The sequence below is a fragment of the Halichoeres trimaculatus genome, unplaced genomic scaffold, assembly GCF_033239565.1.
Source record: "Halichoeres trimaculatus isolate MK-OKI-2021-1 unplaced genomic scaffold, fHalTri1.1 fHalTri1_scaffold_20, whole genome shotgun sequence".
Classification (NCBI taxonomy): domain Eukaryota; kingdom Metazoa; phylum Chordata; class Actinopteri; order Labriformes; family Labridae; genus Halichoeres; species Halichoeres trimaculatus.
In genome coordinates this window covers 6,194,559-6,208,338 of record NW_027437198.1, presented here as the reverse complement: position 1 = coordinate 6,208,338, position 13,780 = coordinate 6,194,559, and the positions used below count along the sequence as shown (strand labels likewise).

Below are 13,780 nucleotides of genomic sequence, written 5' to 3'. Positions count from 1 at the left end.
ATAGAAACATTTCTCTCTGTATTAAAAAACAATTTAGGCTTTGGTGCCTTTAATGTGGTAGGAAAGGATGGTGGATAAAGCAGGAAACAGGGCGAGTGTGTGGAGTGTCGTTCAGGGAAGAGGCCACAGGCTGGATTCAAACCCAGGCCACCTGCAAACCTCACGGACTACAACCCAGACCACTTGGCCATCTAGAGGCCACGGCTCCAGAAATATCTCTTATGAGTAGCAAAAGACTTTTTACCTGTCCTGCCAGCATCTCATACAAAAGGACCCCATAAGCCCACCAATCCACGGACTTTCCATATGGCTGGTAGGCGATAATCTGACAGGAAGACAGGAAGAAAAAATCACAGGTATAAAGGTCATGAACACACACTGCTTTCCTTTGGTATTGTACAAAGTGCAGTTATTTACAGTCTGAGTGACAAGAAGATGACTATTTCTGCCACCAGAACAACTCTGAAACCTGGCTTTACTGAAACGGTTTGGCTCCAGGCTCCTCTTATACAGTAAAGTGACAGTAAAGACATCAGAGAAACTGTGAACAGCAGCTCTGAAAGTGACATTTCTGTCATATAACCCCAACCAAACCAGCCACCATTTAATAGAGAAGGCTATTTTCAGCTCCCACAACAAAGGCGCTGGCTCCTACTATCCAATTTGCCCTCCTACACCTCCCTCCCACACACAATTTACACACTGATACACACTGTAATAATCATGCACAAGAAAAGAGCGAAATCGCAGCTGCACAAGCCTTTCACAGGAATGAAATGCAACAGATAATGCAGTGCGCTGAGTTACAATTTGTTGTCTTATTGTTAACCTGTCAGACAATCCTCCTGCACCAGAAAGAGCAGGGCTGGTTTTCAACCTGTATTTAAAAGTGACTGTACCAACAGCACACGTGTGTGCAATGAAGTAAAATCAAAGGAAGACTCATCTTGTCTTGAATCTATTTTCCAAGTGCATTTTTGTGCTCAGTTGCTGAAAATACATTTAGAAACTGTATAGATTAGAATTTTTTCTTTATTACATAAGAAGCAGAGCAAAATAAATATAGACAGACCTGCTGTGCATAGTTACAGTTGCCAAGCTGTGATTGAACAACATCATCTTAGGGGGCGGGGTTTATGAAGAACTAAAAATAATTCAGTGTCACGATTTAGTCCTCACTGCAATACCAACACCTGGATCTTACAGGTAAGATAAGAGTAATGGTCATTGTGTGTATTTGAAGGGTTATTAATTATAGTAACAGGGGGAAACAGCTTATTTTCAAGTCTTAAAGCACTAAAAATATCAATAAAAATATAAAGTTTACATTTACTCAGAAAGTTGATACCTAACATTGCAAAAAAACAACAAAAAATGTATAAAATGTTTTTTGCATGACTTATATTTATATATTTATATTTATATTTATATTTAGAACTGTAGTTGTGCAAACATGAGTGGGGACATATGAGTTTGGCCTGTTTGCAAAAAAAAAAAAAAGAAAAATTATTCCATAACAATTAATCTTTTTTTCATGTTTTGAATTTTTAATGCACTGTAAAAAGGGTATCTTCAATCAGTTGAAGTGATGTAATTTGTTTAATCAATCCAACTCATTATATATTTTAAAAAAGGAAGTAGTTGGACCAACTGTAATTAATTGCTTAAAGTGGTTACACCTAAAAAATAAAGTTCATTCAAATGAAATTAACAAGTGTAATTAACACAACTGAATAGGTCAAATAAACTTAATATGTTAATTCTTCTCGAATCAACATTTTGCATCAATCCAACTTAAAGTTTTAAGTTGTTTCAACTCAATGATCTGCAAAACCCAAAAGCAAAAAACATGGGTGAGGAGGGAACGCTGTGGATATGAGATACCACACAGGGCCAGTGTGTCTGTGCTCCATGGCATGGACCAGCTGGCTGTCTGTGCTCCAAGGCATAAGCTGCTCTCTTGGCTGCCCGTGCTCCACGGCAGTGAGGGCTCCAATCAAAATACCCTCTCAGTAATGGTAATTTGAATATAACTGAAGACAAAACCCAGTTTTTCATTTCTAATCATAAGTTTAGCCCATCAACACATCTCATTTATAAACATATTGAAAATTGAACACGCTTAAAGCTACACGGTCCATGCCACAGGGCACAGACAACAGGTCCATGCCATGTGGAGCACAGAAAGCCTGTGCCCTTGGCAGGTTCACATCTTAATGTACAGCTTAATGTACAACTTTACAAGTAGACATAAAGTAAACTCGACTTGAGACTATTAGTTATATTCACTAATGTTTTTAGTGCAATTGTTTTCCTAGATTCTTTCAAGTAAGATCAACTTGTCACATTCTTACAGTGTAGGTATAAAAACACCTTGTCAGATTTTACTCTGAGGTTTTGCAAATTATTGAGTTGAAACAACTGAAAACCTTAAGTTGGACTGATGCAAAATGTTGATTTGAGAACAATCACATTTTTAAGTTCATTTGACTTAAATGTGTTGATTGAACTTATTAACTTAATTTCAAAAACGATTTATTTAGGTGTGACCAATAGAAGCAAAAATTTAAGTGGGTCCAACTCTTTTCTTTTTTCAGTGTGGTTGAAGTGGACTAACTGTTTTGAATGTGTTTTTTAACCAAAATAAAATATGTAATGTCATGGGGGCTCAAGTGGCACCGGATTGTAGGAATGACCCACCTCTGGTGCGATGTAGTCCGGTGTGCCGCAGAAGGTGCGTGTGCTCATGCCTTCATACATGTTCTCCTTACACATGCCAAAGTCTGCAATCTTTATGTGGCCTTCAGAGTCCAGCATCACGTTATCCAGCTTCAGATCTCTGCAGCACAGACAGATTTGTGACGTTATGAAACAGTGAGGCTGTCTTTGTCTCCCACCTCTCCCAGCAGTTTGACATCACATACACCAGCAGTCAATTATTTCATAGCCTCAAATGACTTCTTCATCTTCTCCTTTGTATTCTTTCCTCTTTGTTATAGTTCAGTCTGCCTTTCTGCTTGTGTTTCATGTCTCAGTCCCTCTTTCACTCCCTGTCCTGGCAGTTATAAGATCCAGAGAGCATCAGGATGCCAAACAGAGCTGGTGAGATATTAGCTGGGTGGACTGAGTCCACTGAGCTGAAGAGCAGAAGAGGAAGAGTGTGACCTCAGTCTCTAACAAGCAGTTCTTATATTCTCAGACTTTTTTTCCAAACAGAGTGATAAGTACGGCTCTCCCCATCATTTTCTTTTGAAACATGATCAGATTTTGCTTTTCTATGAAACAGAGAGTTGTTTACTTGTCTGAAACTGGTTTCTTTGTGACTCACCCACCTGTAGATGATTCCCTTTCGATGCAAGAAAAACAAACCAACAGCAATCTCTGCAGCGTAAAATCTGCAAAGGAAGGAAAATATAAAGATAAAAACACACCTTTGAGGTGTAATGAAGCAAAAAGCTCAAAGATAAATCTCCATAATGTTATTTTTATAAGTTACTGAAATAGAATCCTGTGCACATCACATCTAGCAGTGCACTCTCTCCTTTACTGTGAAGTGACGTAAAGCAGGATGCTGTATAGAACAGGATAATGGGACTGCTCATTCACTTACACAGCCTGTGGCTCCTTGAATTTGCCCATACGCTGGATGTGATACATTAGGTCCCCCCCGTTGATGTACTCCATCACAAAGTAGAGCCGGTCCTAGAATAAAACAGAATGGATTCTTTACATAATCACGTCTGATGGATGCTGAACAAAGGAAGGTATGGTGAGCTGAGAAATCTGTGGACATGATGTGTGTTTGAAATTCAGACAGGATCTTATGTAACAGTCTCCAGCTCTACATCCATCATGGTTGGGCTAACATTACAGAACCATTACAGAAACTCATACACCTGTGTTAGAAGTATTTGATCAGTGCCGTTACCTAAACCACAAATAGATATAGAGATGGGTACTGAGTTAGGTACTTTTGTAGGTACTGACCGAATTCTGTCAAAAGTACCGTGTACTGACTCATGTAACATCAAAAGGTACCATGTTTAGGTACCTAAATACATCCTTGTGACAGTGAGGGAGAGGAAGAGCAGGCAATTTCTATGCTGGAACACAGTATTGCAAGGCTACATATTGAAGAATAAATATGTTAAATTAAAATATACATATATAGTATTTTTATTTCAAACAAATTGATATTTTTTACCACATAAACACAGAAAAGTAGCAAAAATTGGTACAGATGAGTATTGGTACCAATTGCCAGGTACCGGGTATTGGTACCTAACGTTTCAAATGTGAAAGGTACCCATCCCTAAATAGATATAATCAATACCTCATTCTAATGAGGTGAAAGTCAACGTCACACCCTCGCTGTACCTTTGGGGTAAAAGAGATATATAATAACTTCAAACCTGAAAAATGTTGATACACACGTAGAAGATCCTCTCTTAAACTCAGAGGGGTGTGGGGTCCTTTTCTAGATAATGCAGAACAGTCTAATTTCCCTCTTGTTCCTGAATAACATGCTGCTCTGTTCTGCTGCTGGCCTCTGTTTTTTACTTTAATTGACCCATGGCTAAGTCCCGCCCTTCAATGCACATAGAGCCAATCACTGTGTGTATAACATTTCCATACACTTGGACATCCTCTGCCCTTATGTCCAATAAAATTGATTGCAGGAAGTCTGTTTTCGTTCAATTTTAGGAGGGTCAAATGTTGTTCATGGGTACATACAATTCGGATACAAATATCCAGAGAGACTGAGTGACGGGGTTCATTTTACCCTTTCATAAGACCCATCTCAACAGAGAAAAGTGTCTTCTTAGACCACATCAACTCGACGTGAATACTTTGAACAAAGACGTCTACGTCTGTTCTAAACAACATTTTGTCACTTTGCTGTGAAGAAGCATAAAGTTGTCTTCAACGCTAGAACCACCACTGCAGTCTGACGGACGCTTTGGGATTTTCTCTAATGTTAGCTTAAGTTAGCCTACCATTAGCCTGCCGTTAACTTCTAGCTTGTTTGTTGGAAGTTCATTGGCTTGTTTTGTTCTAGTTTTTGTTCTTTGGGGATTGTACTTCATCGTTAGCCGTTGTCTAATGAGCTCTAGTTAAGCTAACGTTAGCTTCTGGAGCTTAGCTTCATTAGTTTATCTGTAATAGCCAAGATAACAAAGGTTGTGCTGAATGATTCAGTGTAAATACTGTAGCTCCAAACTAACAGAGACGCACTCTTGGTAAAGATGGTAAAAAGGAGGTTATATTTGTGTCTTTACCAATGCTGATCCTCTGGCTTGTTGTGTGAGATGCTGATGCTAACCAGATGCTATATATCAGGTTTCATAACGTTGAGACTTGTAAATTTAGTCTGTAACTGAAGCTTTTTTTTGATCTTCTCAACAATAAAATGATTAAATATCCCTCCAATGTGGACTTTAGAGCTCTTTGGTGACTTCTAGATGATCTTTGATTTTTCTGTCTCCAAAAATCATCAACAGCCTCCTGTGAAATGTCTCCTACTGTGAAACCTACCATAGCGCCTGTCAAAGTATGGTCATTATCTGTCTGAGTGAGTGGAGGGGGCGTGGCTTGGCCGTAGGTCAAATATAAGTGTTGTATTGATGTGATTATTTCTTTATTATATCTTTTTTGTCTTCCTTCTTCTACATCACTTTAAAGACTGAGATTACCATACGTAATAACAGTCGTCTGCCATGGTATGACGGGACTGACCACCCTGTTTGGATGTTGCTTGTTTTTCGTTTTCATTTGTTGTTAACATTACAACACTGTTATTCATAAGTACTGTGAATCTATGACTTCTTTGTGCACTAAAATTTAATTAAAAAAATGTAAAAAAAATATTAAATAAAATAAATAAATAAATAATTTCAAAATAATTAATATTTTTTGTCATATTTCTAATGTTTTATGCACTGTAAAAAGGGAATCTTCAATCAGTTGAAGTGATGTAATTTTTTTAATCAATCCAACTCAATATTTATTTAACTATAATATTTAAAAAAGGAAGTAGTTGGACCAACTTTAATTAATTGCTTCAAATGGTCACACCTAAATAAATGAAGTTCTTTGAAATTAAATTAACTAATTCAAGAGAGATATTTGATCAGTGATGTGTCTTTTTTTTAACTTAAACAGACTCCTTGAGTCACCCCCTCCTCTTACATTCGTCATTGTCATTGTACAGACTGTAGGGTGGGGGTGGGTCTCTGTTCAGAGTCAATTTTCTCTGCAGGGGCTCCGGAAAGAGAGACACAGACAAAAAAGAGATGGAAAAAAAGAAGAAGGTTTAATGTTAGGAAAGAAGTCAAAGGCGCCTCTTTTTTTACAGCAGGTAGGTGTTTCCGGGTGAGCCCATCCCTGCAAAGGTCAAAATTAACTACACAAAGAGGAGGACTTAAAAGTTGGTGACTGATAAAGATAACTAAATTTTTAATTAATGAAATTTTATTCAGCCAACTTTGCTGTAGACTTTTCAGCAGCTGTAAAGCACCAAAAATTAGAAAATCTAGTTTACTAAATTTGTGATTCCTCAGTACTCAAAATTGGATTCCAAGGTAAGATGGTTGAAGTCTAAAAGTTCTGAAATAAGGTGTTAGCTTCAGGCTCAGGAAGTATACATATGATTCAGAGTCATCAAGAAGTTTTTACTCACCACAGTCTGGAAGCAGGAGTGAAGCTGCGTCAGGAACGGCGGTTTGTCTCTCTGGGCCAGAACTCTCTTCTCCACCATCGTACATTCAACATCATCATCCTGGATCACCACGTCCTTCTTCAGGATCTTGATAGCATACAGCGCCTCTGTCGACTTCATCTCCGCCAGCATGACCTGCAGTTGTCAAGAGTCACAACGAAGATTTTGGAGCAAACACTAAGACACTTTGCTGCTTGTTTACAGACTGCAGTCAGTCATGGACTTTTATTTCCCATCTGAGGTGTTGGTTCTCACCTTGCCAAAGCTGCCTTTCCCCAGCAGGGCCAGGAAGTTGAAGTCGCTCAGTCGGACGCGGTCCATGTTACCTGACGGCAGGCTGAACCGCCGGTGGTCTGACGGTGTGATTACTTTCTTACCATGGCCAAGCTTTGCTTTCTGTAGGGATACAAATCTTAGTCACAATTCTTTTTATCTCAGTGGTCTGTGTCTTGAGTTTTTCACAGGTCTTACACCCATGTTTCAAAGGGCTAAAGATTCAGGATACAGTAGAAAAAAGTTTAACAGGGATTTGAAGAGACACTTTGTAACCATAAAATATTTTTTCCTAAAGTGCCTAAAAAGGATTTTGAAAGTGATATCCTCTTAGATATTCATCATCAAATGTTAACACAAAGGCTTGTTAAGGCCTTGTCAGCTTCAGTCATAGCTGCAGATGTTTTGTGGAGAAGGGATCTTGTACATTTTAAACTCCTACTAGTTGGTAATTTGTATACTCATCACTGTTCTTGACATCACATGTTGTTACATTGTTATAGCTGCTTTCATTTTTGCAGGGAAGACAACAGGAAATGGAGAAATTGTGTTGTGAACCCTTGTTTACCAGCTTCATCCAGCACTTGCAGAAACACTGAGTCCAAAAAACAATCAATAGAGAAAAAAAAGAGACAAAAACCAATTTCCTGCTCCACCACAAGACAAAGTATGACGTCAGAGAAAAAGTTGTACAAAAACACACAAGAGCCAGTGTTTTATTCAACACAACACTGCCCCCATGTGGATAGATCAGACATGCACGGCAAGAACCTGCCCGTGTGTTTGTGCATCCATTCATTCTGTTTCTGTGCAAACTGAACGTGTCATCCATGCTTCATGTCCTAACAGCCTTCTATAGTCCGCACCAAAGGCTCAGACTATGGAGGGCGGGCTGTGGGCTGCACTGTCAGCCAATCAGCAGCAGGCGTGAGGCCCCGATGGCCAATGACAGTGCAAAGAAAGTGGCGAAGAACACATTTACTAACAACAATGCTGTCTGGTGTGTGTGTGTGTGTGTGTGTGTGTGTATGTGTAAAAGCTACACAAATTCATTCTTAAAATCAACCATTTAAAAATGTAGCTGCACATTTCGTGCTGCTGTGTTGCTCCTTAAACCTTACAATGACAGGAAGAGTGTGAGAAGAGTTGGAGAAAATGTGGATAAAGTTTGAACAGCAGCTGGTTCAGCTGCTCCTGCTGTGTCTGTTGAGAGCTTTTGTTAGTAAATCAGATTAATTTGTGGAAACCCAGCTGAGATCCACAAACAATCCTAACACAGTAAGTCACGTGAAAGTGATGCAAGCTAACAGCGTGGAAAAAAAGAGGCGGAGCAGGCAGGAGAGCTACCTTTAGATAGTGGATATTTAACTGGCAGGCCTAGAAGAGAGAAGAGACTCACTCAGCACGGCTGTTAAAGGTTAGCTGGTGTATGTGTGTGTGTGCGCCTGGCTGGGAAAAATCAACCTGAACTCATGTTTCAATCCACAAACTGTAAAACCATCAATGCCATAGGAAAGTGAATAAATCCCTTTTCTGTTACATCTGGTCGCATCTCAGCATCTCGACCAGTTTCCACGGCAACCACACACTTGTGCAAAGACTCCAGCCTCGGAGAAAGTCAAGGTCAGTTAGTACAGTGTGGAGGAAAAATTAAAAACAACAAGTCTCAGTGTGTGGAGGACTGCTGTAAGGAGATGACATTTACACTCTGTATTCAAACAGCCGTGGGCTCACACAGAGACGGGCTTCAATAAAAAAAGATGCCCTTGTTTTCTGCAATCAGCTGAATCACTGACATCTCTGCTGTGTTTAATATGGCTGCTGCAGGTTAATAACATGTATGTGAAGAGGTTATGAGGTTTATTTTAAGCTCTAGCTGTTATATTGTTGCAATACCCAGAAAAGCCACAAGAGGGCAAAGTTTTCACTCACATGGTCTGTCAGTTTTGATGATGTTTTCACCTTGACTGTTGAAAAATAAGCTGTTTACTCACACTTTAGTCAAGTCTTTATTTAATTTTTTTTTATTCCATGCAAAGACTAACAACTTACGCTCAAAAAATTCTATGACCATTTTTATCAAATGCTACCATCCTCTATATTCTTACCTCAAACTTCTGCCGCAGCTCCAGGTTGACGTCATCCACCTCAGGGATGGGGACGTTGTAGTACTCGCCCTCCTCCTGGTTCAGCAACTTGTACCTGACAGAGACAGAACAATAAGATGAGCTGAAGATAAGTCAATGACTTTTCTTTTTATCCACTTTGTTTCTATACAACATTTTTCCATGTGGACATTTCAAATAGCCCCCTCCCTAATACACACAATCCAAACCTCTAACCTCTGCAGCGTTGAATATACACCATAAATGAGACAAGACACCGAACAGTAAAATGTTTTACAGTAAAAGAAGAGAAGAGATGTCCAGGAGATTGAAAAAAAATTATAACACCATGATGTACAACATAATCTAAAATAAAACCGTGAAATACTGCAGGATATGATACCAGACAATAAATTGAAGAAGTTTATGGTTGTTACTTTGCTCATGACCTGAAAAAGTTACGTTTCACATTTGTACACCCAAACTGAAAAGTAACACTGCACTTTATATGAAAAGTCATGCCCTAATTTAACTCAAACTGGAACCCACATAAAAGATGGAGCTGTGAGGACAAATTCAAAAAGAAACACAAGTGGGTTTTTCGTTTTATATTTTTCCCCACAGCTGTCTCCTACAGTAAAGGCCTTCAGCATTTTTCAGACCAAGGACCCCCTAACTGATAAAGAGGTGGGTCTGCCTCGGTCTTAAGGACCCAGAAGTGAACGCTGTAGTGCAGTTTGAGAGAGCTGGTGGGTTACTGACAGTGTTCATTTCTGACTGAAAAATATTGATGGTAATAATTTAAATAAATAAATAAATACTTACAAAAATTAATGAATAAATAATAATAATAATAATAATAATAATAATAATAATAATAATAATAATAATAATTATTATTATTATTATTATTATTATTATTACAATAATAATTACAATAATAATAAAAATAATACATGTTATTTAAAAGCACCTTTCTTGACACTCAAGGTCACTTTACAGTTAAAAACTATTTTGAAAGTAATAACACAATAAAATAAATAAAATCAAAAGACAAACAAAAGAAACATCAAGTTAAAATGAATCAGTGGGATTAGAAAAAAGCAGCTTGGAAAGGTTGGATTTGAGTTTTATATACAAATGAGGAAGAGATTCAATATTTTTGATGTGTGGTGGGAGTAAGTTTCAGAGTTTGGGAGCAGAGTGGCTGAAAGTAAATATAACATCTTTGGCTTCTGTTTATCTATGATGTGTGTTCAAAGACAATAAATGTAATTAAAATTAATTAATAAATAAAATCTTAATAATAATAATAATAATAATAATAATAATAATAATAATAATAATAATAATAATAATAATAATAAATAAATAAATAAATAAATAAATAAATATTTATTTGAAACCAAAAATGTCACTGACCCCTGCAGAACCTCCACAGACCCCCTCAGGGTGGTGGACCACCTGTTGAAGACCCCTGTCCTAAATCATCTTCATCCACTCAAAGCAGCAGTCTATCAGGATGGTTTAGGCTATGTTAGCACAGGAATGCTAACACCACAGTCTTTGACTTCTTTGTGAGAGTGTGTTTATGCTGCAGGTGTGACATGAAGCAGATGCGCGGACAGAGGGGCGAGGAAATGACGTCAGACGACGCTATTTGTCAGGGTGACACACTCAGTGTAGTATCACACTGACATATTGGCAGTCTCTCTGAAAATATGTCTTTTCAAAAACACCTCTTTGATAATTCAAGGCTGAGCTGTTCTTTGAAAATCATCACTTCACATAAAGTTTCTTTAAAAGATATTAGCAGGTTGAAAGAGCTGCCAGTGGTAAAAGAATCCTAACTCTGAACCTTTCTGTGGAAGTACTCACAAACATTTTGTAAGTACTTTCTTTCATCAAGCACACAGTCCCACTGGACAGGCTCTCAGAGAGAATCTGTCATTAAGATCTGCAGCAGATCTACTGATTGTCAAATAAGCCTGGATGCATTGGAAATAACTGTGTATCTGAGAAAATATTAGCATTTGTTCGGTGCTGCACGTAATGAATATTAAATGACTCAGATCAGGATTGGGGGCAAATGAACCTGAGACATCCATCCATAATTTTTTCACAAACTCAGCCTTCGCTTGAAAGAGGTCTCAGTCTCGAAGGGATTGGATTAAATAAAAGTTACATAACCAAAAGATCAGGGCTGAGATCATCTCACTTTATATTCCAGCAGAATAACAACAGAGCATTCTGCCTTTCTGAAACTTTAGCCTCCCATCGCTCCTAGAAGGAATCACAGTTCTTCAGCTTGTGTTAAGATATCTAAAACGCTTCATGTTCAGGACGTTAAACTGCAACATGTCACCTGACTTATATGTTTGAAAGGTGGGTATGCAGACACTCCTCACTCCAGCTGATGTTTCTGACAACATGCACATCTCAAATGTACGCTCTGGGTAGTGAAGAGATGACTGACCATCCACAGTTTGGAGCTTTGATCAGCTCAGATACACCGAACGACATGGAGCCCATGAAGTCGTTCCGTGTGGTTCTGTCCCAGTCCCACACCTCGATGGACAGGCGGCGGTCCTTGTCTGATGCTTTCAGCTTACTGAACACACACAAACACACACACACACACACACACACACACAGGGGAAGAAATTAGTCAGACAAACTTGCAATGTACTTTCACTTTTTTCCTGTTGAAGTGTCCTTAACCACAGGAATACTCAACAATTATTTTTTTACTCACAAGGTGAAGGACTCGTTCCAGCAGGGGTTGAGAGAGGAGCGGATGGTCCTGGTCTTCTGTTTGGTCTCGTTCTTTGGGTCAGGCGTGAGCTTGAGTTTAACATAAGGGTCCGATAAACCATTTGGATCCATAGGAATTAGGTTCCTGGCTTCCCCCACTAGAGGGAGAAACAGAGACGCAGAAACTCCATGAGTGAAATGATCTAAGCTTCAGTCCTTGAAATAAATTACCCACTCTCCCAAAATCACTCTCTCTTTGCCAGAGATCCACAAAAAGACAAAGGTCATACAGCAGATTGTTAGCAGTGTGGCAGATAGATAAGACAGCATATACGTGTCAAATGGTCTTGTAGATGAGAATGTGAAATTTAATCATAAGATCTGTGAATGTTACACCAAACAAAAACAAAACAAAAGAAAAAAAAGAAAGTAGAAGACAAGAAAAAGGAAGAATAAAAAAATAAAAACTGAAGCCTTTAGAGTTTTCACTGTGTTCTCTAACTACACATCATTCTGTGTTATCTCCTCGTGCCAAAGTTCACCTGGTCAGGAGGAAGGCGAGCAGATAATGAGGCTAGGGGAACGATAACGGACAAGAGTAGGAAAAAAAAAGCATGTAACATAGCAACAGGAGGGGTAGAGTGGTGTTGATGGAGCATGTCACCTTCACCATGGTGACAACATCTACTGTAAAAGACAAATGAGACGATTCCATGCCGCCAGCATCGTGTGGACGCACAAAGTAGTGTCAGATACAGAGACAAGGCCTGTACACACTCGACAGAGACATAAGGATGAAAGAAAAAATCAATGAACTCAAAGAGAGAAAGAGCAGATAAAAGGAGACAGCATGAAGAGAAAAAGAGAAGTTATAGAAAAGAATAAATGATTGGAAGACAGAATATGAATAGTGCCCTTGGCTCAGGCCCAGGACCCTAATTTAACAGAGACAAAGAGGAAAAGAAAGATAGGAGGGAAAAAAAGACAAAGAAAAAAACAGGAAGAAAAAAATCCCCCCCCCCCCCCCCCCCCCCCAAAAAAAAAAAAAAAAAAGTGATGAAAGGAGATGGAAAAAAAGACAAAGTAAGAAGAAAAAATACAAAATAGAGAAAAAAAGGAACAAAATAAAACAGAGCAAAAGAAGAAAAAATGAAACAGAAAAAAAAGAGAGAAAAGAGAAAGAAAAATGAAGAAAGAAAAAGAGAAAGAAGGCAAACAAGTTAGAGATAGTAAGAAAGAAAGAAAGAAAGAAAAAGTGAAAAAAAGAATAAAGGAAAAAAAGAAAAAGAAAGAAAGAAAAACGAAGAAAGAGAAAGAAAGAAAGAAGACAAAAAGATAGAGATACAAAGAAAGAAAAAAAAGAAAGAAAGAAAGAAAGAAAGAAAAAGTGAAAGAAAGAAAGAAAGATAGGAAGAAAGAAAGAAAGAAAGATAGGAAGAAAGAAAGAAAGAAAGAAAGGAAGAAAGAAAGAAAGAAAGAAAGAAAGAAAGAAAGAAAAACGAAGAAAGAAAAAAGAAAAAGGAAGAAGACAAAAAAGATAGATACAAAGAAGGAAAACAAAGAAAGAAAGAATGATAGAGAGATAGAAAGAAAGAAAAACAAAGAAAGAAAAAGAGAAAGAAAGAAGACTTACAAGATAGAGATAGATAGAAAGAAAGAAAGAAGACAAACAAGATAGAGATAGACAGAAAGAAAGAAAGAAAGAAAGAAAGAAAGAAAGAAAGAAAGAAAGAAAGAAAGAAAGAAAGAAAGAAAGAAAGAAAGAAAGAAAGAAAGAAAATCAAAATCAAGATATCAAGGAATCAAGAAAGAAAAGAAAGAAAGGGAATGAAGGAGGAACAACTGAAAACCAAAGGTAATATAAAAAGATCAGTGAAAAGGAAAATAAAAAGAAGAGAAAGAACAGGTGAGATGGAAAAGCCTTGAGCTT

The 13,780-nt window shown here is 38.0% G+C and overlaps 1 protein-coding gene across 2 annotated transcripts in view; it reads right to left on the bottom strand.

Moving 5' to 3' along the window:
• Positions 1-13,780, bottom strand: part of prkcab (protein kinase C, alpha, b) — a 197,043-nt gene that overhangs the window by 13,573 nt on the left and 169,690 nt on the right. The window contains exons 6-15 of one of the 2 annotated variants that reach the window (XM_074696466.1): positions 11,852-12,008; positions 11,573-11,707; positions 9,100-9,193; positions 8,339-8,368; positions 6,974-7,114; positions 6,680-6,853; positions 3,611-3,702; positions 3,333-3,395; positions 2,701-2,839; positions 245-325 (exon numbers count right to left, since the gene is read on the bottom strand). In XM_074696466.1, the coding sequence (XP_074552567.1) occupies positions 245-325; positions 2,701-2,839; positions 3,333-3,395; positions 3,611-3,702; positions 6,680-6,853; positions 6,974-7,114; positions 8,339-8,368; positions 9,100-9,193; positions 11,573-11,707; positions 11,852-12,008 (1,106 nt within the window). The remainder of the gene's footprint in view (positions 1-244; positions 326-2,700; positions 2,840-3,332; positions 3,396-3,610; positions 3,703-6,679; positions 6,854-6,973; positions 7,115-8,338; positions 8,369-9,099; positions 9,194-11,572; positions 11,708-11,851; positions 12,009-13,780) is intronic. The other variant, XM_074696467.1, reaches the window with a different exon arrangement.